The sequence below is a fragment of the Sceloporus occidentalis genome, unplaced genomic scaffold (genome assembly GCF_023333645.1).
Source record: "Sceloporus occidentalis isolate IW3139 unplaced genomic scaffold, rSceOcc1.0.p SCAF_1, whole genome shotgun sequence".
Lineage (NCBI taxonomy): Eukaryota > Metazoa > Chordata > Lepidosauria > Squamata > Phrynosomatidae > Sceloporus > Sceloporus occidentalis.
The window spans coordinates 294,678,337-294,705,761 of record NW_028316981.1 but is presented as its reverse complement, the minus strand read 5'-3'; the positions used below and the strand labels follow the sequence as shown (position 1 = coordinate 294,705,761).

At 40.8% G+C, this 27,425-nt stretch overlaps 1 protein-coding gene across 5 annotated transcripts in view; it reads right to left on the bottom strand.

Moving 5' to 3' along the window:
* Positions 1-27,425, bottom strand: part of LOC149324094 (rapamycin-insensitive companion of mTOR-like) — a 112,260-nt gene that overhangs the window by 45,239 nt on the left and 39,596 nt on the right. For all 5 annotated transcript variants that reach the window (XM_089496305.1, XM_089496333.1, XM_089496326.1 and 2 more), the window contains 14 exons: positions 26,228-26,291; positions 22,404-22,530; positions 18,930-19,099; positions 17,487-17,554; positions 17,317-17,384; positions 15,467-15,549; positions 14,561-14,648; positions 7,786-7,876; positions 7,613-7,679; positions 7,416-7,496; positions 6,396-6,496; positions 2,587-2,749; positions 1,176-1,277; positions 1,040-1,086 (listed from right to left, as the gene is read on the bottom strand). In XM_089496305.1, coding sequence (XP_089352431.1) covers positions 1,040-1,086; positions 1,176-1,277; positions 2,587-2,749; positions 6,396-6,496; positions 7,416-7,496; positions 7,613-7,679; positions 7,786-7,876; positions 14,561-14,648; positions 15,467-15,549; positions 17,317-17,384; positions 17,487-17,554; positions 18,930-19,099; positions 22,404-22,530; positions 26,228-26,291 — 1,320 coding nt within the window. The remainder of the gene's footprint in view (positions 1-1,039; positions 1,087-1,175; positions 1,278-2,586; positions 2,750-6,395; positions 6,497-7,415; positions 7,497-7,612; positions 7,680-7,785; positions 7,877-14,560; positions 14,649-15,466; positions 15,550-17,316; positions 17,385-17,486; positions 17,555-18,929; positions 19,100-22,403; positions 22,531-26,227; positions 26,292-27,425) is intronic.

The following is a 27,425-nucleotide window of genomic DNA, read 5'->3' as shown; positions in this document are numbered from 1 at the left end:
TGCCAGTTCTGGCTGATGCCATGCATTCCACAGAAGTACACCAGTGGATCTTGGCCACAGTCAATGTTGTGGCCACAACAATGTCTTGTTCTTTAAGCCAGAATTTCCAATGGGTAGCACTTCACATGATACTAAAATGATATTACAACTGTTATTTTACCTTCAGAATTCAGCTATTACTTCAGATTTGCTGACATTAAAGCCTTGTTTAGTGCTTTGTGGATCCAGACACACCCATTTCTAGAAGTCTGATGGCCCACCATTTGAGAATTATTTCTTGTCTGATCTGTTTACTTCTAGACAAATCCCCCCCCCTCTGTTTCTAATTGTTATTTCTTTTGTAAAGGTCAGTGGGGTGAAACAGATGGTTAGGCAGGAGCAGTCTCTAGTTGCGATCGGGCAGTGACCGCACGGCCCACTCCCAAAGCATGCCACCGCCTGTGCTCCCAAGCCAGTGCCATCAGGATTCAGTTTAAACCAATTCCTTTTTGATCCGGTCCTTTGGACCAGAGGGTGGCATCAGAGCTTCGTTGGGGGCATGCATCATCTAAACGCCACACCCCCAAAGCGTCCGGAAGATGCTGTTTTTGGCCCATGTGTTTTGGGCCAGAAAGAAATTATCAACTTCTTTTTGGGATCTGAAATATATTTGAACATGTTTTATCAAGACAGCTGAATTGAAAAACAAGTTTACTGCATATAATTTCTCAAAATGGAAACTACCAACAGTTAGTGGAATACTTTCAGGGAATTAAATTCAGAACTATCAGAGAAGGGGGGGGGGGGCACTTATGACTCAATACACCCTACAATAGAATATTACAGCATAGGCACATTTCCATAATACACACAGGTGAATGTTCCAATGGAGCCATTGCTAGCAAAAAATGTTTATGAATTCACAATGTGGGAACTGGTTTTATTCAAGATAAACTGAAATGTTTTCTGTATCTGTGATTTCATAATGTTGGAACAGGTATTGTTCAAGAAATATTGAAGTGTTTTCTCAATCTGATTGATATTTCTTCGAAGAGCATACCTGTGCAATTGTTCATCTTTGTTGGCTTTTAGGCTGATGTTTGGCCACTAGAAAATAGCAGATAAAGAGGCCTGTTAGAATGGTATACCAATTCCTCCTCAATGTCTTGAACATTAATCAGGACATCACAACATACCTTAAGTATGGTCCCTATAAGATTCCAGTTCCACTCAAGATTCTCTTTGTGATGAAGAACTTGGCTATCCCTAAGATTTGTTAACAGTGCTTCTTCTGTGTCCTTTAATAACAAAGCAGAAAAATTGAAATTTATTTCTGTTTCTTTCACATTAGTAGACACTACAAATTCACAGATTAAAGAACATTTGATTCCTGACTCAGACACTGGTACATGAGGGGTACAACCTGCGCTATATAATGTGATTATCAATTGCTCCTCTGAAGCATACAGAGAATAACCACAACTGTCCATTTTAAAGTCATGCATGGAGGAACCATTTAACCAACTCCCATCACTGTCAGTTTTTAAATTTTCTGCCTTGCCAGCTGGACATGGTATCCCTTCACTCTCACACACTCACAGTTTAGTTTTATAAAATAATGGAGGGAGTGCAGAAAAGGAACAGGTGAGGAAAGCAAGAAAGGTAAAGGAGTTTTGCCCTCAGAAAAAAGAAAGAAGTGTACTGCAGAGGAAAAAGTGGCTGGGTCTGTCTCTCTGACTGTTAGTCAGTAGATTGGGGGCCATGACAATAATAAAACCAGCTCTATTCAGATGGCCACTGCCCATAAAGTCTGAAATAGTGGCAAGAACAGAAATAAAATGAATATTTATTTCAGGCAGTGAGAGTGATCCAGAGGTGCTTGTACTCCCTCTTCCTCCATTGCAATTAAACAGATCAGTTAAAAGGGATTGTAGCCAGGATGATAGAGCAGCTAAAAATAAAGAAAATGAAAATACCAATTAAAAACAAAAAGATTTTCTGAGTGATTTACAAGCAGGAGTTCAAGGGGAACTGGGAGAGAAAATGCAGACTCACTTTGAGTTGCTTTATAGGAATTGTACGTTCCAAGGCAGGGAGCTGAATGGACACATGTTTGGTGGCTAGGAAGGCAGATCAGTTAAAAAAAATAGCTGCACAACCACAGGAAGTAATTGACAGTGCACCAACACAAAATGAGCTATCAATGTACAGAGGGTGAGAACTGAATTTAACAAATACTCAAGAGAAGCAGCTGTCATAGGGAACAGAACCGCTATTCCGGATTATGCATAGAGTATAACGCAGCATCAGAACATTATGGAATACACTGTTTCAGAGACTGGTTGAGTCTCCTTCTTTGGAGATTTTAGAGTCTGGAAGGCCATCTGTTGAAGGTGCTTTGTTTGTGTATTCTTGCATGTCAGGTGACTGGACTTGATGACCCTTGAGATCTCTTCCAACACTGTGATTCCATGATTCTATGAGTCTAAACTAGTGCCAACTGTTTCCCATTCTAGTGAAACAGATACTCACACATTTTTTAATTTAAATAAACAAATATGTAAAGTCTCAAATCTGAGAACACATATTTCAGTAAGAAAACCCTACCTTTAGAATAAAGATATCTTTCTGCACACGATATTGATCTCTTCGCTGATGTGTTGACATGGCTTTCTGAACAATGTGATCTAGATGAAGGCTGTAAGGTTTAGGTCCGCGTTTTTTCATTTCATGGAAGCGTTTTAAGCAATTTAGCGCTGCACTGGCTCGTCTGCCAGAAGAAAAATTTTATATGGTCAGAATGTACCAAATGATATGCTTCCTATCACATTGCTTAACTTTGTATGGTTCTGAAAGGCACAGCACTCTATATTTCCTGAAGGAAGAGGCCCCTCCCTCCTCGACTGTCATCTCGGCCTCAGAGGGAGCCATCAGGCAGACCAGCAACATCAGGGACTGCCTGAAGGAAGAGGCCCCTCCCTCCTCGACTGTCATCTCGGCCTCAGAGGGAGCCATCAGGCAGACCAGCAACATCAGGGACTGCCTGAAGGAAGAGGCCCCTCCCTCCTCAACTGTCATCTCGGCCTCAGAGGGAGCCATCAGGCAGACCCAGCAACATCAGGGACTGCCTGAAGGAAGAGGCCCCTCCCTCCTCAACTGTCATCTTGGCCTCAGAGGGAGAGATCAGGCAGACCCAGCAACATCTTGGACTGCCTGAAGGAAGAGGCCCCTCCCTCCTCAACTGTCATCTCGGCCTCAGAGGGAGCAATCAGGCAGACCAGCAACATCTTGGACTGCCTGAAGGAAGAGGCCCCTCCCTCCTCAACTGTCATCTCGGCCTCAGAGGGAGCCATCAGGCAGACCAGCAACATCTTGGACTGCCTGAAGGAAGAGGCCCCTCCCTCCTCAACTGTCATCTCGGCCTCAGAGGGAGCCATCAGGCAGACCCAGCAACATCAGGGACTGTCTGAAGGACGAGACTTCTCCCTGCTTTAATTGTCACATTGTATTTGTATTGTATTCAATTTTCACTGTACACCGCTATGATCATTGCGGAATAGCGGTCTATAAATAAAACGTATTATTATTATTATTATTATTTCCTGGAGATCATAGTGCAAGAAGGTTAGGCTTCAAGGCAGGACTGGGCAACTTCCATCAGGATGCTTTCTGTAGAGCAGTGGTTCTTAACCTGTGGTCTGTGAACCACGCAGGGGGTTTGTAAAGGTTTGAAGGCTGCTCAGTCCACCTCCTTCCCGCAGCAGAGGAGCCAAGGCAAAAGCTGGCAGGCTGGTTGGATCTGCATGTTGCCAGAGAAAAGTCTTCTCTCCCCCTTCAGTGCCTCTGAGAGTTCAGTGTTCAGGTACTGTATTATTATTATTATTATTATTATTATTATTATTTGAGTTAAGTCTCATTGGTTGCGTTCATGGCAACAAGGAAGATGTTTAAAGAGGATCCCTGGTTAAAAAAGTATTAAGAACTACTGCTACAGTGTAAAAACACAGGTGGTTAAATTTGGCAATGTCGTGGTATATTTAAAGTGAAACTAAGGAGTGGGGGTTGTTTGGCACCATTTTGGTGAATTTCAGAAGTATGGTGACATATTAAGCAATGTGGGGCTCACAAATGGGTAGAGGCTGTACTGGCCTGTATGTTGCCTCGTAAAATGTCAAGCAGTGGCCTCTGTCTCTGCAACTATCCATCACTACTCAAGGGAGGAATAATGTGTGGCTGGGTAGAGATTAAAAGTGTCTAGGGGTGGATGGGGGGGAGCATTCACATCCCATCATAGTCTTCTTGACAGAACAATAGTGCCTAGAGCTTAGAATGAGATAACTTTTAAAATAAATGGATCTGGAATAGATTGTTGTAGACAATGGGGAATCTGCTCTATTACAGAACTACTGGATACACTGGAGAAAAAAAGATATACAGGGCAAAATCAAATTTAGTACTTGAGTGGATACCACTTAGAATCAGCAAAATCAGTGAGACATTTGCTACTGATTTAAAGAAGATACAAACTGCACAAATCAGAATAACTTATTTGAAAGGAAACAGATCAGTTTATATAAAAATACTCTGGGTTTAACTAAACCTGGTTAAACAGTAATTACAAGTGGACCCTTGTTATACGCTGGGGTTCGGTTCCAAAATCCCCCGTGTATAACAAAATCCGTGTATGCTCAAGTCCCATTAAATATAATGACATAGCACAATGGTGTCCCTTATAAAAAATGGAAAATCAAGGTAAATTTATACTTTTTTGGAACATTTTCAAACCGTGGATGCTTAAATCCGTGTATAAAAAATCAGTGTATAAGAAGGGCCGACTGTACACCCTTTCAACTTTTTAAACTGAACAGGTTTGGAATTTTTTCCAACCGCCTTGTTTACACAGTATTTTACTATAATTTTTATTGTACAAGCAGCTAGTAAATACAAGCTAGAATAACTGATTATCTAGTCATAATTTTTATCTACTTATATAATGACTTATATGATTACAAGTGCTCTCAGATTGTAGTTATTAGGCAAAAAAGGAGAAAGAAAACAAGAAAAGACTACAAAAATACTACAGCAACTCCATGATAAACAATGAAAAAGCACTAGCTGTATACAATCAGTTCTTCAGCTTAAAATCAACCCTACGGTAAAGCTTCCCCTGGTGTAGCACTGAGGTTGTCAACTTATAAGGCAAGGGTGAGAAACCAATTTCAGACAAGTACTTGGGGATTCAGTTGGCATGGTGAAAAGCAAAAGGGAACAAAAATAGCTTTAAACTCTTAGAGGCAACCAACCTTTAAAATAGGGTGAAAGTCACATAATGTAAGTTGAAAAACCACCTAATGACAGTGTCATGGGGAAGGAAATGCAGTCAAACTGGGAAAAACCAAGACCACCTGTTTTGCAGAAATCCGATTATATTTTTAGGAGTAAACTACAGGACAAGGTTATTTGTTCTGAAGAGTCAATCCTAAATCCACAAACCTAACATGAAATTTCAGTTAAACAAATATAATACAAAAGGCTCTCTGAAACAAAAAGAATACAAAAGAAATATTTTAAATTATGACTGCTTTAAAAGCTTGAGTAAAATTCCAAATTACAATACCACACCTGAATAATTGAATTAAGGCATATCAAAACATTCCATTCAATGCAACATCAATTTCCTTTCAAAACATAGGGGCAGAAATCCTGCAACTTCATTTAGATTATCTGCATTCACCAACAAAATGTCTTAATGTTTATATGTCCACTGATAACTTCTATCTATACAGTCAGATGTTGTAAAATATTCATAAAAATTATCAGCATTACTTGATGGCAGGCAGGCTCATGATTTTAGATGGCCCCATGCTACCAGACACCCAGGGAATTCTGACTGTTCGGCTTGAGGGCAACCTTGGAAGTACACTTGAAGATTTACTATAGCATAGGTCCTCCTTTTTAATACCCTTCTTCTGAACTACACCAGAAATGCCTCCCTCTGTATTGGGAAACTAATACTATGCAATCCTTCAGGCAAAGCATACTTTGAGAAGCAAAGTGCTGTGAGCTCATCCATTACGTGGGAGGACAAACTGAATACTGCTGCAGGATAGTTGGTTTACCAAAAAGGGAAGGGAAGCCTGGCATTCCTCTTTCCTTTTCTCCTACTCTTCTTCCAGTTTATATGGTTTTATAATAAGAACTTTTTCAATATGGTATTTTTCAAAAATATTTATGAAGTGCTGTTTGTTGAGTTGAACTCTTGGAATAGATATTCTGAATATTTAAAATCACCAGTATCAATTTAAATAAGTAACATATGACAAAAGACATATTTTCATTTGTAGCAACACTAAAGGAATAATCTTATCTTGTCCCTGACAATGTATCTTAACAGTTCTACTAAAATTTATGCTTACAGTCTCTTCTCCTTTACAATGTCAAAAGATGCTGCCATATTCATTAAAGTTGGTAAGCAGTGTAAGTGGTGGCTGTGACAATGCGGAAGGATGGTGTTTGCCTGAAAAAGAGATGAAGCTTCAGAGGTTTTGAAAAGTGCTCATTCTGCCCCCCCCCCCCAGCAAAAGTGTAAACTTACTAAACTATAATGAAATACAAGCAGAGCATTGAACATATAAAAGTATCTTCCACACATAATCCAGTTAACAGAAACTGTTAGTAAATAATGGCTTTAAAAACAACAATAGGATTTTTCTCTAATTGCTTATGTCTTAGACAATACTTTAATAATTTTTCAGGGAAAATCCATTCCCCAAAGTAATTAACTAGCTAAATTAAAAAGGCAAACAAGCCTTTTTTACATTTTACAGCTGATCATGTTTTTTCTACTACAGGAAACTTTACTTTTTTTCAACCAATCCTCAAGAGCCACTGATCCAGGGACCACAAGCAAAACACTGAAGACAAGGACAGATTCTTCAGTGAACTGCCCACAACTGAAGAAAGACTACAAAGAACTAGACTGCAGGAAAAAAAAACATCTTTAACATACAGTACTGATCCCCTACTAATGAAACACAGCATTGTGTGGGACCAAATAACTTTGGGAATTAACGCACTTGCATCCTCACCACACCTCTCTAAAACCATCTCCTTTCAGAACTTGCCCTGCTCAATACATGGAACAGGAGATCACCAAGGAACAAAAGCGATTTCTGTACAGAATCCTGGCTGAAACACTACAGAGCTGCTATCTGTCATGGTTGACACTACTGGACTATATAAACCAATAGTGTGAATCAGCATAAGCCACCTTTGCATGTGCAAATCTACAGCACTATATAAATAAAGTATAATAATAATAATAATAATAATAATAATACCCTCAGAATATCCCCTTTGTTTCCCATGCTTGGACATAAAAGTCCAGTCCTAACACATTTCACGGTAAACAGGAAGGGAAATGAAATCTCTCTTACCATATGTAAAAGTTCTCCCAGTAAGATGGTTGCTCTGACAGATACCGGACCATCACTGCTAGTAATTACTTCTACTAGACCCTGGAGTAATTAAAAAAAAATTCTGTTGAAACCATCATTTATACACACAAACACACACACACACACACTTGCAATAAAATAAAATGTTCATAATTTAAAATAAGACCAAGACTTACTTCTAACAGTCCATTTCTAATGAAAGCAGAGAGAACCAGTGCCAAGTAATTGTCCATGAGGTCAGGCCTAGATCAAAGTGCAATGACAGCAAAATCAATTCATTCTTCTAGCTCTCTTTGCATTTTCAAATCAAGACAACAATGGCATTCTTCCTTACAAAATAAATAAATACCTGGATCTGGCTCGGTGAGGTAATATAACTTTAGCTTCTGCAGCTATAAAGCCATCAGAAAGTCTCCAACTATCCTGAAACCGGCTTGGATCTGCAACAAGAAAGCTTTTAAGTGAAAATTCTAAGTTTAAATTCAAAACAATACAGTATGTTCACATCTTTCAATACAGTATGTTCACATCTTTATCTGTTGTCATCTTTCATCTCACTTCATTATTTACCAATCACTGTCTTCTGCTTGTCCCTCTTTCTCCTTGCTACTGTGTATTACTCAAATTATGTACACACTTGCTAATAAGCTCCTATTTAGTTTGTTACACTTGATCAAAAAGATGTCTAAACCTCATCATATTTACAAAAGCATATGACTGACAAGCTGGCTCCTGTATAATTATTGGGGGCAGGGATTTTAAATGAAGGCAGCATACATAATGTGTTATTTTCTTGCCCTCACTTAAATTCTATGCTGAACAGTATACTAGTTTTAAGGTTTCACTTTCAATTATAAATAATGTCCTTCTTCTTTTGTCATACGGAAACACCACACACGTTATGTTCAAAGTTACATGAAATGTAAGGAATCTAGGAACCTGCTGATATAGACATCTTTCCAAAGAAACAATGATGCATCAGTCTAGCCACAAGTAAAACAAAATTGTACAGTTTGTCATTTCTCATTTCATTTTGGTTTGCTACTACTTGCCATTCTCCCGCCCCTGATACACATACACATTTTAGTGCTGCAATTCACAGTGCATGTGAGCAAGAAACCATTTTTATGGATAGAGAAAAGGGGCAAAAATGAATGCCAAACTGAAATTGAATTAATCCTTAAATACTTCCAAATACTGCTTGGCCTGGATTGTTTATTACTCTTGAACTACTCATTCATTCATATATGCTACAGAGACATAAAAAGCAGCAAAAGAACAGCAGTAGCTGCTTTTTGTCTTTCTGTTGCATATACAATGATTAAAATGGTTCCCTCAACAACTATTATTTCATCAAAATGCTTGAAAGTAGCCAAATGCATAATGTAACAGTTAGTTTTATAGTTAGCTGATTTATGTGTTCTGAGGTAAAGGATACAAACTCTATATGATCCTGTGTGGACTCCATGATTAGAATTCCACTTCCAGATTTAGTTATCAGTAAATTTGTAAATGGATACTTTATGCGGTCAGAGATCATGAAGAACATCAATGTTCTATCATTTTGCTTTGCATTCAGTTTAGCTTAATGTTACTTCAGTCAGAGGAAAGACAGTTTCAGCTAGAAAAATGAGAGGCTGGATTTACAATCAATGGTAATTCTTGCATGACTGGAGGAATAATCCACAGCATATGGGTTTATCCTCATGCACTAGCATTTGAGGGATGAGTGTAAAATTCTTTTCAGTTAGGAATGTTGAGTCCTTTCCCCTCCAATTTTATTATATAGCCTTGTTCAACAGATCAGATGCTTTGGCAGAGAAGCTTGAAAGAGAGAAAAGTTGTGTGTGTTGGAGCAGGGTTTGCAGCCACAAGATGGGGGTGGATTGCTCCTCCAGTCACTCAAGAATGACAATTCACAGTAAATCCAACCTCTCATTCTCTGGATGACTAAAGGTGCAATCCACAACATATGGGATGTACTCAGGTCCTACAATCCTCATGGGTGGATCTGGCTTCTATTATTCTTTAAAACTGCCTGAATAAGCAGTCCGTGTAGACTTGCACCTACATAGTTTATAACGTCTTATGGACATTGATGGTTCCATACAAACTGCAGTGTTACGTATTTCTTTTGAAAGGTTGTTGATGCTGCCACTGGTCTTGCAGAATGTGCCCAGACATTCTTATGTCATGGTGTGTGTGCATATTCAAAGCACAAATGGATACATGCTTTAAAGAATCTAGAAATAGTTAACTTTGTAGCTCTCATACCCAGTGTCCTAGGAAGAAAAGAAGAAATAAACAGTGCCTCCGTTCTTCTCATAGTCTTTGTTCTGCTTATATATACTTTGACTGCTCTTTGAATGCCACTTCATCTCTAATGAACGAGTCAGATTGAGACAAAAAGTTGGTAACTGGATCTCTTGATCCCTTATATTAGAAAATAAACACTTAGGCACAAAAACAATGATTTGTTTTTGTAAGGTTCTGAAAGACACAGCACACTATATTTCCTTGGGATGATAGTGCAAGGTTTTTTTCTCTGTGCAATGTCTTTATTAAATTATTTTAACATATATAACAATGTTCTGTATGCCCCATTCCCTACTCTGCCCTCCCCCTCCCACGTGGCTTGATAGAGTTTAGAATCAATACACTGTTTACAATTAATACCTAATATTCAATATGTGGAATTTAATTACATTATTGACTTCATTGTACTCCATATTCCCTTTAACCTTCTCAAGCAGGATTTCCCAGCCCAAATTCCAAGCTTCTATTTTTCTTTCTCCAGTATATTTTAATCTTCTATCTCTAATAATATCAGACAACAGGTTATCTGCCAAATAATCTACCTTGGCGAAGTTCCAATTTTTACTTTCTTTCCATCCTGATGCTATCACAGCCTGTGTTGCTTTTAATATATTCTTTATTGCCTTCTCTTCATTATTCTTCAGTCCCTTATTCTTCACGTTTAATGTTATACAATTCTTTGCTCAAATAAACATCCTTGCCTATAACTTTATTAATCTCTCTTATCACTTCACCCCAAAACTTCTGAACACACCGACAATACCACCACATGTGCATATAAAAACCCATGGACCCACCGCAGTGCCAACATTTAGCTGATAGATTTTTATTGAAAAGTGCTAATTGAGAAGGGGTCCTGTACCATGGCCTATTAATTTCATCTGTTGCTCTTTTATTGCTCCTCCAGTCACTGCTTGTTGCCAGACAAATGGTTTATCTTCTCTTTACATTTCCTTGGTTGCTTCAACCATTTTTTCTAGCTTTGTGAGATATTTAGCCTTCTCTGCCAGAGAACTCTGGCACCACAACAAACTACAAATCCCAGAATTCCACAGCACTGATCCATGGCAGTTAAAGTGGTGCCAACCTGAATTATTTTTGCAGTGGATTCAGCCTTTATCTCACTTCTACGATTGTTTACTAATATATTCTCTCATACTGTATTAATATTTTGTTCACCTGTATTTCTCATCATATTCTCTGTGTAACGAAGGGGCTCTACAGATGAAAAGAAAGGGGTGACCAGAGGCCGCCCCTTTCTCCCCCAGATTGTTGCCAAGGCAACAGCACAGGCACAGCAACGATCTGCTCCAAAAAGGAGCTGCGAAACGCAGCTCCTTTCTGCGCCCCTGTGAAGGCACCATTAGCACCCTGGAGCGGCGCGGTGATGTCTCTTGTGCACTGCACCATTTGGATGTGGCGCACAGGGGACGTCATTGGTGTGCATCCAAAATGGTGCCGGAACAGCAAGTTCCAAGTCCTAATTTCGGGCCCCAAGCTGCCACAAAATGATGGTCTGTACTGGGCCTAACTTATTTATTTGGAGCATTAGATGTGTTTAAATTCATTAATATTGGACTACGTGGCATATTAGATTTCATTAAAAGCAATTTTTTTAAAAAGTCATCAAATTCTTTAAATTATTGCATTCATATCTATGTTTTCAACTTGTGAATTTCCTTCCCTAATATGTCTCCTTGTGAACTACCTACTGGTTCTACTAATTTAGGGGGGGGATACAGATGGGAGGCTCCATGCACCCCATTTTTGCCCCTTGTCGATGCTGCGCCAGCCGCACAGTGTGGCACCGACACGCTCCCTAAAAAGGAGCTACTCTAGGTGGCTTCTTTTTAAGGGCGACATAATGTCACTGGCGCGCCATTACGGCAACACTTCCGGCAAGTGCCATTTGGGTGCTCGGACACCCGTGCATCATCATCACATGCCCATGTGGACGGGAGATGCAACAAGATGGAGAACGGTTGCCGAAAGTAGGGCTGGTGTCATGCCCAGCCTGGAGGACGGCTTGGAGGACTCAGAGGATGAGCTAGAGCCCCTGGGACCTGAACCTGTAATGGAGGAGCCAGAGCCCCTGGGGCTTGAACCTGTAATGGAGGAGCCAGAGGCTGGCCCTAGTTCTGCTGGAGCAGAGCCTATGGCCCCTCCAGAGGTTCAGCAGTCAAGTTTGCCTGGTGCCGAGGCTGTGGACATGGAGGAGGATCTGGGCAGTGTGCCTACCTTCAATGAGCGTCGAGCAGAAAGAGAGGGCCTTCGAAGATCTCGGAGGCTTTATCAGAAGCGTCTTCGTAATCAGACACAGCTGAAGGCCGGCTCCTTGCCTTCTTAAGCACCTGGAGCATGTGTGGTTCTTTGCCAGTGGATATCTGACTCTTTTAGAGGAAAGACTCTGTCTCTGGCTCCTTTGGCTTCTTGTCTTGACTACCCGGAAACCTTGACCTTGGACTGCTTTATCGACCTGCCTATCTGTTGCCCTGAACCTCGGACCGTCTGACAATTCTCTTGGTAATCCCTTTTGGTAGAACTACTGTGAATCTCCAGGACTGTGTAGCTTACACTGACTTTGCTGTGCTGGGAGGGGGTTTGTTTGTTTGAGAACTAGCTGCCTTATCAGCCCTTTGGCTGCTTTCCCGGACAGCTGGGTGCATATGGACACCCAGCTCTACGGAGCACTAAAATCGGCCCCAGGCCTGTGCCGGGCTGTTGTCTCTGTGTGTTTATCATCTCTTTTGTTAAATTGTTTATGTTACTCATTTCAAAAAGCTGAGTGCACTGAGATTCCATATGAATTGACTGGAAAACAAAGCTTGAATGAGGTATCAGTATATAAATTGGTAAATACTGTTTTCAGATACTGCATAAATTTTCCTTGCATTTGAGCTCCACTAGTTGGCAACGACCCTCTATCAGCTTCCCATTTCAAACTGAAATGGTTTGTTCCTACTCTCTGTATTGTCAATCAAGCTTCATATTTGAGCCTTCAATTTCTGACAGATAAGTTATATGCCCATGTGCATCTTCAGCTTCAGAACTGCCTCTCTGCTTAGAATCTACATTTTAAAATATCACCTTGAAGTGACACTGAGAGGTTTTACTGCTGATATGTCGGCTCACTTACTCATCTTTATTTTTGTTTTTCTTTCCCTTCCTAGCTAACTCTAGTCTCTGTTCAGTGTATCTTACCATCAATGACAAAACATTATCTGCAGTCTTTTTAGATTTCGCCCAGTTTGTTTTTCTGCAGTGGTGATTTTAAGACTGATTTCAATGAACCACTCTCATTTGTTGCTAAAAATATTTTCCTTAGTACTGTTTCAGATGCCAGGTGAAAGGCTCACCTCTCAATGGTCAATAGATTTGCATTATTTTTAACGGTCTGTCACTCTGTGACCTACTGAGCTGTGGTCATAGGAGCTGGAGATTTATTTAAATTGTCTTCCACTTGCTTTTTCTTTTGTCAGATAGCATTTGCAGATCACTAGCTACCATCTCACAATCAGGTTTTTTCCCTCTTTTTCTTTAAAAATTTCATTTGCCATTTCTATAAATACTACCAGAGAACAAAAGGGAGGAGAGAAAATGAAAAACAAAAAACAAACAAACAAAAAAAACCCAGCAACTACCTGTTGGCAAACTAGGAAATTAAAACCTGGAGGAGAGTGGAGTCAGCGTTCCTAAATGAAAATATTTTTTACTCCTCCCTCAAGCTGATGGTGCGTGGAGATAAACCTGTATGTCATGTATTGCTCCTTCAGTCATCCACAGAATAAACAGTTAGCAATTCTCAATAAAATAATTTTGTTTCAAAGGTTATGAAGTTTTGATGCTTAAAAAAGGAAATGCAAGTCTCTTAGAAGTAAACTAACATACCTAAGAAAAAATTATTTATTTGTTTAATATATTTATTTGTATCTCAATTTTGGGATTTGGGACTCAAAGCGGATCACAATTTAAATGTGGCATAGTGGTATGAGGGTTGGACTATGACTCTGGGAGACCAGGGTTTGAATCCCGGTTCAGCCATGAAACCCACTGAGTGACCTTGGGCAAGTCACATTCTCTCTGCTTCAGAGGTTGGCAATGGCAATCCTCCTCTGAAGAAACTTGCCAAGAAAAGCCCATGATAGGTTCGCCTTAGGGTCACCATAAGTCAGAAATGATTTGAAGGCACAAACCAACAATATCTGAAAGGGCAAGTATTTCATAATAATATTTGTATGTACTGTATATACTCGTCTAAAAATGTATGCCCAAAAATTGACCCCCAAATCCCAAGTTCACTTATTTACGGGTCACTATGGAAACATGATAGCAGCTCTTTCAGAAGCCATGTGGAGAAGAGTTTAGCAAGAAAGAGCCAAGCAGAAAGATTCCTGGGTGATTGATTGATATTGCTGTTTGTTTTTAAGAGTCCCTCTCCTGCCCACATGTCTGGCTGAAATGAAATCTGAAATGATGAAGAAAAGGCTCAATGAGAGTCTCTCTTGTCATATGCACACATAAGGAGCCTCCAAGTTTTACCCTCAACCTATCATGTCATGGCAAAATCCAAAAATTTTGCCCTCAAAACATGACCTCGATTTATACACGAGGTCGACTTACAGTTGAGTATATATGGTATTTAAAAGGTGTGCAAAGTGTAATCAATATAAATGGGATTAAATATGACAAGAATAAGCTATTAACATTTTGCTATAAAAGTGCAAGCATAAATATGAATTGTATATGATCACCACTTATATACTGTACCAAAAAATAAAAGAGGACATTCCCCCTCATTCAATACTAACCTACACTGAGAAGAGCTTCTATAAATTCTTCTGTCACAATAGGAAGAGGAAGCCGAAATATGTCATAAAGAACTTCAAGAAGCCCTCTCTATGAACATAAAAGGGTTAGGATTACAAAAATCAGAAGAAAACTAAGAATCTTTACTGAGCATATGGTTTCAAAATGTTAAAATGCATGAAAATGCAACTAAAATACTCCCCACATTGGCTACCATTTTAACAACAGTTTATGCTCCCTCTTAAATCTCAAATCCACATTTGTTTAGAAACATAGCCCAAGTTAAGTATCTTCTGAAATAAAATACCCTTTGATATCACCCAGAGATGTACAGGTACAGTGTGATTGTTGGAAAAATTACCATTATGCTAAACAGATACACTTCTTGAAACATGCAGATTCTTGGCCCAAGATGCCGCACACATGCTAGAAAGTTATAGACTTCAACCTCAAATAACATTCACAAGCTTGAGAAGTAAAACTGGACTACCCAATCCCCAATCGTACCCAATCATAGACTGTTGTACTCAGAATATACATGCCAAAGAGACAGAACATGGAAAACTAGGCTCTAATGAATGTGACAGTGACCAACATCATGTAGGCAGGCACCGTACCTACATTAGAGGGGGTATATAAAGTGTTTAAACTTTAATATATAATAATTAAAATCAAAAGTGAATGATAATGCCTTCAACTAAATTTAGTGTACTCAGTCACAAGTAGTAACTGTGCATTCTGGCCGCAAGAACAGGATTGCCCAAGGGGCATGTACAATCTGACTCCCGCTCAGAAACATACTGAACAGATGCCAAAGGGAGAAAAAAAAATCATACATCTCCCTACAAAAATATCAGAAGAATTGAGAACTACCAAGACTGACAATTATTCCTGTAGAAATCACTTACCCGTATTTCCATGTTAGGTATACAAAGCACTCCAATAAGAGATTGGATCCCAGAATTCCCTGGCTTGCATAAACTAATAATACCTAAAGTCAAAATGAAATGCAGTTACACAACAGCACACTGATAAAATTACCCATATGCAAATATTCAACTGATATTTCCATGTGGCCTTTCTTTTTTTGAGCCACAGGGTAATTATTTAAGGGGAAACCTGCAACATATAGTTAAGTACCATTGGTTCAAAAGTGATCTATCATGAGGATTTATATGGTCATGACCAAAAGTGTTTCTTTATCATAGAAGCAGTACAAGAGGGCAGCTCAGGATTTGAATAAGAATTTTTCCACATCTGAAAGTAAAAAAATAATAATAATCTTGTAATGAAAAAATATTGGAATGCCACTAGACAACATTTTGGAACAGAACTATTTTACTACAACACTCTCTTTTCAACCTGTTTTCACTGGTATCCTCAATCTCTAGGAATGCCCCTACAAGGTTTGGCTTGTAAGACTGGCACAGCTGTTATCAGAAAAGGATAGTGTGAACACTGTGATCAATGCATTGGTAAACTAAAGACCGGATTACTATAGTGCACTTTAAACTTCTAAGTTGGTCCCCAAGGCTGGTGCAGAAATGTCACAGGTAGGCTGGTAATGGGAGTGGCTCAATCCAAGTTGAGTGAACTGCACATGCTACTAGGCCAGGTTTAAGGTTTTTCTACTTTGAAACACCACCAGGCGGGTCCATAACTGGTTGGAAAAGCATACTACAAGCAGAAAGGTGTGCTCAAAGAGTTGTCTTCTGTGATTCTGTGATGGGGCTGATACGCTTCAATATTTTTATCAGTAATTCAGATGATGGGGTGGAAGGAATCCATACTAAGTTTGTGGATGACACAAAACTGGGAGGAGTAATTAACACATTGAAACATGGGAATTCAAAAGGACCTTGATAAACGTGAAAACTGGACTGAAATAACTAAAATGAAATTCAACAGAGACAAATGTAATATTCTACATTTAGACAACAAAACTGAATAAGTACAGAATGGAGGATAATTGATTAGGCAGTACAACATGTGAAAAAGATTTTGGGATCAATGTTGATCATAAGTTGAATATGATCCAGAAAATGTGATGCTGTAGCGAAGAAGGCAAATGCTATCTTAGCCTGCATTAACATAAGCATAGTTTCCAAGTCAAGGAAAGTAACAATCACACTATATTCTTTGCTGATCAGGTGGCCTCATCTGGAGTACTGTGTTCAGGTCTGAGTTTTAAGATGGATATAGACAAATTGGAATGAGTTCAGAGAAGGATAATAAGGATGGTAAGAGGTACAGAGAACAAAATATATGAAGAGAGGTTGAAGGAGCTGAGAACCAAGCTGAATAACTTGGTGAAGAGAAGATTGAGAGGTGACATGATTGCCTTCTTTAAATACCCCAAGGTCTACCACAAAGAGGAGGGTACAGGCTTTTTCTCTGCTGCCTCAGAGAGTAGAACTAGATCTAATGGTTTTCTGTTACAGTACAGTAGATTTTTATTGAATTTCATGACAGTGAGAGTGGTTCAGCAGTGGAACTTCTGCGTAGAGTAATGATAAAGAGAAGCAGTGAGAGACATGTGACAATCTCTCACACAAACTATAGGTGCCAGAGCTTAAGCTGCATAGGCAGGGAGAGCTGGTGGGATGACAAAGCAATACAGCAGTAAAGTTGTAAAATGAATTAGGCTGTTTATGTGCTGGTTTGCAATAGTAAAAGAATTCAAACAACAGGATAGGAATTTTTGCACACTCCAAAGAACATTATCATTCCATTTAATATCTTGTGAAAAATACCTTACCTGCCCATGAACGAAATGCTGCCACAATTCCCATTTTACTAGCGGAGAGCCGTGCTTCTCGGTCCTCTCTGTTTGGAGAATGAGATTGTGAAATGAGATAGCCGCTCTAGTCCAAAGCAGATTGATACTTTAAGCCTTACTAAAATGTGACTAGTGGCAACTGTACTTACTTGAGCTGTCCCTCTGCAGTGTCAGGATTATGCCTGTAGTGAAAGTCTGTATATGGAGCTAAAATCCGCTAAAAGAAATAAGAAAAAAATGCACTCATTCCTATTAGCACTATACCACCTTTATTCTTATGCACTTTAAAAGGTTTAGAAAAGAATACAGTTTCTTCCTATTAGGTGCCTGGATTTCCGCCTGTTTGCCATCATCACTTGTTAAAAAAACTGACACAAAATAGAGTCAATCTGGGGTTTACTGAAGGATGCTTTTAACTAAATTGAAAACATACATACTATCAACAAAAGCACAAAACACTTCTTTTTTCAAGTTATGAAATATGCTTGTGGCCAACTATACCATAAAGTGGTTTGAATGTTGGACTGCAACTCTGGAGACGAGGGTTCAATACCCAGCTCTGCCATGAAACCCACTGGATGAGCTTGGACAAGTCATATGCTCTCAACCTCAAGGGAAGGCAATGGCAAAACTCCCCTGAAGAGATCCTGCCAAGGAAACTCCATGACAGATTCACCTTAGAGTCGCTGTAAGTTGGAAATGACTTGAAGGCTTTTGTTGTTAGTTGTCGTGTGCCTTCAAGTCGTTTCTAACTTAAGGCGATCCTAAGGTAAACCTATCTTGTGGTTTTCCTGGCAAGTTTTTTTAAAAGAGGGCTTGCCATTACCATCCTCTGGGGCTAAGAGTGTGACTTTTCCACAGCCACTCAATAGGTTTGTATGGCCAAGCCAGGATGTGAACCCTGGTCTCCAGATTCATAGTCCAAAGCTCAAATCACACCATGCTGGCCCTCGACTTGAAGACACACCACAAAGAACAATAAGTGTTTGGACTGTTGGGTCAACAAAATAATTTCATTAGTAAAGGGGAAATAAAGAATAGGATCAAAACTATAAGCTTGTTTCTGAGCAAACTAGAATCATAGAGTTGGAAGAGACTGCAGGGGCCATCCAGTCCATCCCCCTGTCAGTCCAATTGTCAACAGTTAGACACTGAATTGGCAGTCGTGCGTGTATTTGCTACTTTTAATATAATTATTTTGTTTTAGCTTTTATTAAGCAAACACTTTTTACAGGAAAAAAAATAGTGAGCATGATAGATATTCAGATTGTGATCACAGATGTAGGAATGTTTGTAATTTTCAGGTCTCAAGGAACCTCCGCATAAAAGAATTTATATCTCTAGCGCAAAGCATGTTTATTTTTTTAAAATCATGATCTCTCGGGGATCCCTTAGTAATTTCTCACAGGACACTAGGCTTCCAGGGAACCTTGTTTGAAAAATCCTGCTCTAACCTATCATTGTATCAACCAGGCAGTGGTAAGTGACATGAGGATACTTCAGAGGAGTCAAATGCATACAGCTCTTTCTTTCTTTCGAAATGAAATGAGTAAATATAGAAGCAGTATGAGTGTAGAAAAGAAGGTTCCTACCTCTAATTCTACATCTGCTCGTACATACTGTCGAGTCTTTGGATGATTGAGAAGATGTAAGACTGTAGTTATGAGGGCCTCGTTTATACGGCTTAACTGACAATCAATCACATTTTTTAAAATGGTACTTAATCCACCCCGAAGTGCAACTATTTCTGGATTCTGAATTGCTGAAAGAGAATGATTCAACTAATGAAAGCATGTAACATCATCATCCACTTTTCTAGGACTAAGATCTACTTTATATTTTTGTATCACAATTCACAAAAACATTAATATTAATAAAGAGAGAAAATTGTAGTTTCAACACTCATTTAAAATATATTCTAAATTTATTTTCTTATACACTGAAACAGATTTTATAATTTCCTTAAATTTTTCCACAGTTATAGTCATTTCACTATATAGACACATATAGAGATAGAGATCTTTTAGACCAGCGGTTCCCAACCTTTGTTGGGCCGCGACCCCCATTGGGGAGGCAAGTCCCGCCCGTGGCCCCCCTGACAGGTTGGGAGGCCAGGAAGGGGCAGGACTTCCAGCCACCTACAAGCCCCAGCAGGCTTTGCGGCCGGACGTCCCGCCCCTTCCCAGCCTCCCAACCAATTAGGGAGGCCACCAGGGGAGAAGGGGCGGGACTTCTGGCTGCAAAGGCCTCTGGGGCTTGCAGTCCCGTCCCCTTCTCCCTGTAGTGGCCTGGCAGCCGCGGGGAGAAAAGGAGGAGGCAGCCCCGACCGGCCCTTCCTCCCCGCAGCTGTCTGGAAGCTGCAGTAAGGGAGGGAAGGAGCAGGAGGACCCCACCCTCTTTCCTTCTTCCCCGTGGCTGTCTGGCAGCCGCGGGAAGGGAGGGAAGGAGGAGGGGGCAACCCCGCCCCCATCCCCTTCTACTTGCGAGTGCCTGTGCCAGGGCCAGCACTCGCAGGGAGAAGGGAAAGAGGAGGGAGCCCCACCCCCTCCCCTTTTCCCTGCGCGGTGCTTGCGCTAGTGCCGGCACCCGCAGAGAAAAGGGGAGGAGGAGGGGGGATTCCCAACCGCGTGACCCCCACAAAAGGGTTGCGACCCCCTGGTTGGGAACCCGTTTTAGACATACTTAGTTCAATATAATAAACAAATGAACGGACACATTTACTCTGCTAATAGATACTTTAGGTAGTTTAATAATTGTCAAGTTTTTCCTACACATGTTCATCTCATGCTAGCCATACTGTGTTCAATGAGGTTTACCTCCAAGTAACTAAATACAGGATTGCAGTCTGACTCTATCTATGCCAGAGATTATTAAGACAGTTTTAGCGAACTGATTTTAGGTTCCCAAGTGGATGAACCAAATGCATTTGCACAGCTTGAAAACTAGCCTTATAAACTGTTCATCTGTTTCAGTTATTGGCTGATACTCAACACAAGGAGCCAAGAGATAGTGAAAATGGCACATCTTACACCCATAAAATATCAGAAGAGTAATCAATGCACAATATGCATTCCTTGTGAGATACTGGACTACTGGGAATGAAGTGCAAATTTATGTCAGGAGCCATGTCCATGCTATAAAGTTTAACAGGTCGATTCTAGTTTTCTTAAAAGGATTTTTAAAAGTTATCTTTTAGAACTCAACCAGCAGTTTTCATCTCTGAATTTGTATTATTTTTTTTCTTTTTAAAAGCTGTTTTAGGAATGAATTTGATTCAAGTACTTATTGGAAGCTTCTCTTAAAATTCTTTTGATAAGTAGTGTGTCTACATTGTAGAAATAATGCAGTTTGACAGCACTTTAACTGCCATAGTTCCATCCTACAGAATCTTGAGATTTGTAGTTTTATGAGACACTAGCACAATTTGTCAGAAAAGACTGAAGACCCTGTAAAACAGCAAATTCCAGGATTTCATAGGATGGCAATACAGCACTTAAAGTGGTGTCAAACTGCATTATTTCTACAGTACAGATGCGCCTAAGATCTTAACACCGTGATACTTTGTACTGCAAGCTCTTTTTTGTTCCCGGGTGCTTCCCATCATATGCACCAATAGCTACAGGTCTGTGTATGTGAAAGCACTGACTCCCCAAGCTCATTCCTGATGCTCTTGAGTAGAGGTGGAAACAACATTAATCTTCAATGAAAAGAATACCAGAAATCCTTATCAGCAATAATGTTCCAAGGGTAAAAATTCTGCACTGTTTTAATGCACATTTCATGAGGAAATTATTCTATGCAGAAATGCATATGGGTTTTCAAATATCTTTTCCTGCAATATTTCTAATTTTTCCACACAAAAACAGCAATGTTGCACAAAAAATGGGTTTAGGGACTGTAGTTTATTGCATGAAAATTGTAGTTTTTTATGAAAAAGGTTTCCATATATCCATATAATTGTTTGTTAAACCTCTTTACACCCATATTTTCTGTGTAAAATCCAGCAACTTTGCAAAAAACAAACAAACCCACAGGTAGTTTTGAAAAGTGATTTAGTACAAATATGTTATTTTTGCACGAAAAACAGATTTTGCATCCAGACTCTGTATCCAGAACTCCACATGTTTGTGAACAGTGTTGTTTATTGTGAAAGCCCTAGTACTTTTACACACAAAAATTGGTTATTTGGAAAATGAGGAAAGAGGGTTGCATGAAACTGGAGAAAACTGCATTATTATCCATCCCTGCACATATTCTTGGACAAACCTACTCTTGAACACACACAAAAAAAGGATGTCTAAAAGCTACACACCTAGGTGTAACCCACAGGTACCTGTCACCAGCAGCCGGCCTATGGGGGTCTGTCAACAGGATTATAAAATCAAATATACAAATAAGCAGGTTAGAAAATAAACCTGGAAGTATATATTCATGCAATGCATAGTCACAGAGTTCCTGTAATGGCCAAAGCACAGGTGACCTTAAAAAGGACTAAATATAGAATTGAAGCATATTTTATTGTATAGTCGAGAAGTTGAATTTCCATGTTCAAAGAAGGTTTACTAGATTCCTGATTGTCAAGATGATGAGGAAAGAAGACTGAATCCTCTTTTACCTGTGTCTGAGTTTCCCATTAGCTGACCACTAACACTTTGGTTTCACCAAGTAACATAATTCTTCTGTTCATACATTCATCTACTATTTTGGTATTACTATATTCTTCTCCCACCCCACAGAATGCCTCTTGTTCTATGCCAGTGATGGTGAAGCTTTTCAAGGCCGAGTGCCCAAACTGCAACCCAAAACCCACTTATTTATTGCAAAGTGCCATGTCCCTCTGGCTTTCTAGTAACAAACTCTGGCAAACTCTGTGCTGGGATGATGGCACATGTGCCCACAGAGAGGGCTCTGAGTGCCACCTCTGGCATGCGTGCCAGAGGTTCGCCATCATTGTTCTATGCCATGCAATCACATTTTAGTGATATTCTGAACATTTCTATAGAAACAGATTGCTATGAGTCCGCACTCAGTGCTTATCTATAATTTTTCCCCCCAAAAAATCTTACCTAGTTCACAGATAATAGCAATACATGCTCGAACCATTCTGTCCCTCTCCTGAAGGCCATCATTTCCAACAGCTATCAAAGAATTTGTAACAGAACTAGGAAATATTGAAGCATTCACAGTGATCATCTGGAAAGAAAAGTGAGAGAAAGTGTTGTGTTTGTTCAGAAATATTTTAAGAATCCGTGCTTGCACATACAGTAAGATTATAGGATCAACTTTATGATTTTATTATTTATAATAACCTCTTCTTCCCTCCATCCTTGACATCTTTTGACTCAGCACTCTTCTCTTCAACCTGCAGATCCCTAATTAATTTTGTTTCTACAGTAGTAAATAGATAGGCTTATTTTTTGCATACCAGAGGAAGAACTCATAGTAAGAGAAAAAAAGCTATTGTTAAAACATGAGGAACAATTTCTGACTGTGCTCAATTTGTTTACAGAAGTTGGGGTACAGCAGATAAGCAGTCACAAGTTGCTTCTAAAGCTGATGCCCATCAGTGTATACTCCTTTCCTGACATATTTTCAAAGAATAAGCTTTGTGGCAAATGTGGGAACATAAGATATGCACATAGTACCAAATGTGAGTTAAAATGCCATGCAGTTTGTTACTGTACTCATCCAAGCTTTCCATGACCGCACACAGGCACAACATTTAAGAAAGGAGATGGCCCACGCCCAAATGTTTTTCCCACCTTGTAACAGGTGAAAGTTTACATGGTCTGTAGAGAAACTAGATACAGCACAACCTCAAATATAGTTGGTTTTATTTATTAAAATATTTATAGTTCATCCTTTACCATAAGATTTCACGGCAGTTTAAAAAAATGCAATTTAAAATAATTCCAGATTAAGACAGGAAAGAAACATACCAAACATGACAAGTCAGAACAGTTTAAAAGGCTGCAAGAATTAAAAGCTATATAGGTGTATATCTACTGATCTACAGGAAAGTGGTATATAAATAAAGTTTTTATTTATTTTTATTTATTATATATTCGTGTACAAATCGACCTCATGTATAAGTCGAGGTCAACTTTTAGGGCCAAAATATGGATTTTTCTATGACCTGTGGATACATTGAGGGTGTGCCCTCCTCAGCGTCTCCCTCACTGGGCTTTCCTCGCAAAAGAAGACCAACCAGGGAGAGGCTTTTGGGCAATCGTGTGCCCTCCTCGGCGTCTCCACAGCCAGGCCCCTTCGCTGAGGAAAGGGTCTCGCCCAGGAGAGGCTTTTGGGGAAGGCAATCGCCCTCCCTGGCGTCTCCTCAGCAAGGCTCCTTCCCAAGGGAAGGGGCCTCGCCACAGAGGCACTGGGGAAGGCGATCGCCCTCCCCGGCATCTCCTCAGCAAGGCTCCTTCCCAAGGGAAGGGGCCTGGTCGAAGAGAGGCTTTGGGGAAGGCGATCGTCGTCCCCTCGGCAGGGCTCCTTCCCAAGGGAAGGGGCCTGGCCCAGGAGAGGCTTTGGGGAAGGCGCTCGCCCTCCCCGGCGTCCCCTCGGCAAGGCTCCTTCTCAAGGGAAGGGGCCTTGCCCAGGAGAGGCTTTGGGGAAGGCGATCGCCCTCCCTGGCGTCTCCTCGGCAGGGCTCCTTCCCAAAGGAAGGGGCCTGACTGAAGAGAGGCTTTGGGGAAGGCAATCGCCCTCCCCAGCGTCTCCTCTGCCAGACCCCTTCTCTGGGGAAAGTGTCTGGCCAAAGAGATGCTGCAGGGCACGCAATCGTCTCCCTCGCTGGGCTTTTCTCATTGGAGGGAGCCGAGCCAAGGGGGGGCTGCGGGGTAATCGGTCACCCTTGCCAGCGCCTCCCCAGCTGGGATATCTCTTGCAGAGGTAGCCCAGCTGGGGAGAGGCTTGGTCAAAGTACCGCACTGCCCCGTAGATAAGTCGACCCGCGATTTTGGACATCATTTTGGGACAAAAATTTCTTGACTTATAGTCAAGTATATACGGTACATTCAAAGTAAATCAAACCCAAGCGGCTTTAAACATCCATGTCTTGACATGGTGTCAGAAAGAAACCAATGTTTCTGCCAGTCAGACCTCCAAGAGGAGAGTATACCACAATTAGACATTTCAAACTGGCTTTCGGGCGGGCTACGGGGTTGAGACGGCCATGGTCGCCTTGGTCGATGATCTCCGTCTGGGCAGCGACAGGGGAAGCGTGTCCCTGTTGGTGCTCTTGGACATCTCAACGGCTTTCGATACCATAGACCATGGTATCCTTCTGGAGCGCCTGGCAGAGGTGGGAATCGGGGGCACTGCGCTCCAGTGGTTCCGTTCCTACCTCTCTGGGAGGTTCCAGATGGTGCAGCTGGGAGACGTGTGCTCCGATAAGAGGGCCCTCACAACTGGGGTCCCTCAAGGAGCCATTCTGTCTCCCATGCTTTTCAACATTTACATGAAACCGCTGGGAGAGATCATCCGGAGACATGGGGCGTGGGGTTATCAGTACGCTGATGACACCCAAATAGTTTTCTCTATGTCTCCGACTGATGCAGTGACTGAGGATGGCGTCTCTCCTCTCGTGGCCTGTCTGGAGTCGGTAATGGGCTGGATGAGGGAAAACCGACTCAGTCTGAATCCAGAGAAAACGGAGGTACTTGTGATAGGTTCCCCTGGTCCGGGAATGGCGGTGGTTCCACCTGTCCTGAACGGGATCACCTTCCTGTGAAGGACTCCGTGCGCAGTCTGGGGGTGCTCCTTGATTCGTCGCTTCACCTTACATCTCAGGTGGATGCGACGGTCAGGAGCACCTGTTATCAGCTTTGGCTTATCTGCCAGCTGCGCCCATACCTGGGCCAGAGGGACCTTGAAATGGTAGTACATGCTCTGGTAACCTCTCGATTGGATTTCTGCAATGCGCTCTACATGGGGCAACCCTTGTACCATACCCGGAAGCTACAGATGGTACAGAACATGGCAGCCAGACTGGTCACTGGTACATCCAGGGCCAGTCGTATTACACCTGTACTTAAAGATCTGCACTGGCTGCCCATTCGCTTCCAGGCGCAATACAAGGTGTTGGTTATAACCTATAAAGCCCTACATGGCTTGGGCCCAGGATATCTAGAGGACCGCCTCTCCCCATACATTCCGCCCCGCACCCTCAGAACATCTGGGCAGCAACTACTGAGGGTTCCAGGGGCTAGACTAGCCTCCACATCAAGGAGGTCATATACCATCATTGCCCCGACCTTCTGGAACACGCTGCCCATAGAGCTCCGCTCGGCCACCTCCCTGGCCCAGTTCAGGAAGGAATTAAAAACCTTCCTGTTCCAGCTAGCATTCCCAGACACAAGTTCCAACTAGTCTTTCCCCCCTCTGACAGCAGTGGTAGCTGGCTAGAATGGGGTTTTAATACGGGTTTTAATAGTCTTATTGTATTTGTATTTGTATTTGTATTTATATTGTATTTGTATTTGCATTTGTAATTTGTATTTGATTTGTTGTGCACCGCCCTGATTGTAAGAAGGGCGGTATATAAATAAAACTATTATTATTATTATTATTATTATTATTATTATTAGAGCTGAGAAGGCTCTCTCCCATTTTCAAAAAATAGACATGGTCAAGAAGGGCTATTATCTGGATCAAATACCACCAGAGAATATCAGAGTTTCCAAGCGGGGCTATGAAAAAAAAATCCTGAATAGAATTCTAAAGCTATCGACTTCCAGACTTCTGCATTCATCTAATGATCTACCAGCAGATTCCAATCAGTCTCTGCCCATCTTATATTATGAATAAAATTACCTTCAGGCTGTGTGTGTAAGGTGTATATGAAACATTTCATGCAAAACTGTTATTAAACAGTGTATTTACATACCTTTCTGACTAATCGAAGTGCCTGTGTTCTTTCTACTTCATTACTTTGCTGTATATCAATGCACCTTAAAAATAAAAATATGGATTAAATATATTATTCTTTTACAGCTAGCATTCTGGCAAGCATAATTTTTTATGCTCACCCTAAAGGCTTAATGGATAAGGAAAAAGTTACGGTAAATGGAGGCTGTGTGATGTGCAAGGGAGGCACCTAGGCATGGGTGAGGCTAAAAAATGTGCACGTCAAGGAGAATGTAAAGAGTTAAATATTAACTTTTATCAAAAAAGGAACCATCCCCTTCTCTAAGTAGTGTAGTGAAAGGCTAGAGCTTAGTTTGTCCTGGGAGAAACTAAAATAAGCACCACCCACCCATCTGTACTTTCTTGGTGCTGCTTTGAAGGAGAACACCAAAGAGTTGCTGCTGCCAGTTGCCCACCGAGACATTCAAAAAGATCAAAAGCAATGGCAGAGAAAATAGAAAGTGTTGGCACTTTGTTTAGGTTGTTCTAGGATGGACTAAGCTCTCACATTTCACCACTCTACTCAGAGAACAGGATGGCTCCTTCTTTGATAGGAGTTAAGGTACATTATTAACACTATGTTAACACAGGTTTTCCATGCAGCCTTTTAGTTCTCCCTATTTAAATATATATAGTCAGCTCTTCCTATCTGTGGGCTTGCCCTTTGCGGATTGGAGCATTCTCATATGGCCTCACTCCATTCGCCAACACAGTTGCATACACAATGCATCATCATTGAGGAGAACTGGACCTGAGGTCCTGTGAAATTTGCCGTTGACAAGGGGGTCTGGAACAAAACCTCCTTGCATATGAAGGGCCAACTGTAACGATTCCACACAGCCATTTCAACCTATATGCAACTGTCTCTCTTTCAAAAAATACAGCCAGGATATACAATAACTACTTCATAATCAATCTTTGGTTTTGTGACTCCTAACTAAAATAAACCTGAAGATAGACATGTTGGTTGTTGTGTTGCTCAACATAAATATCCCTTAACATTCACATAGAGTGCAGATTTGTTCAAAAGAACATCCCATGGGCTGGGCTCACATACAGAGAGCACAGGAAAGATTTTGTGAGGGCCTAAAGATCCAGGGTGCAACTCAACCCATATAAACTCAGCCAAAACTTGAGATCCTGTTGCATGTTCCAACACCTCATAAAATTTAGTTGGT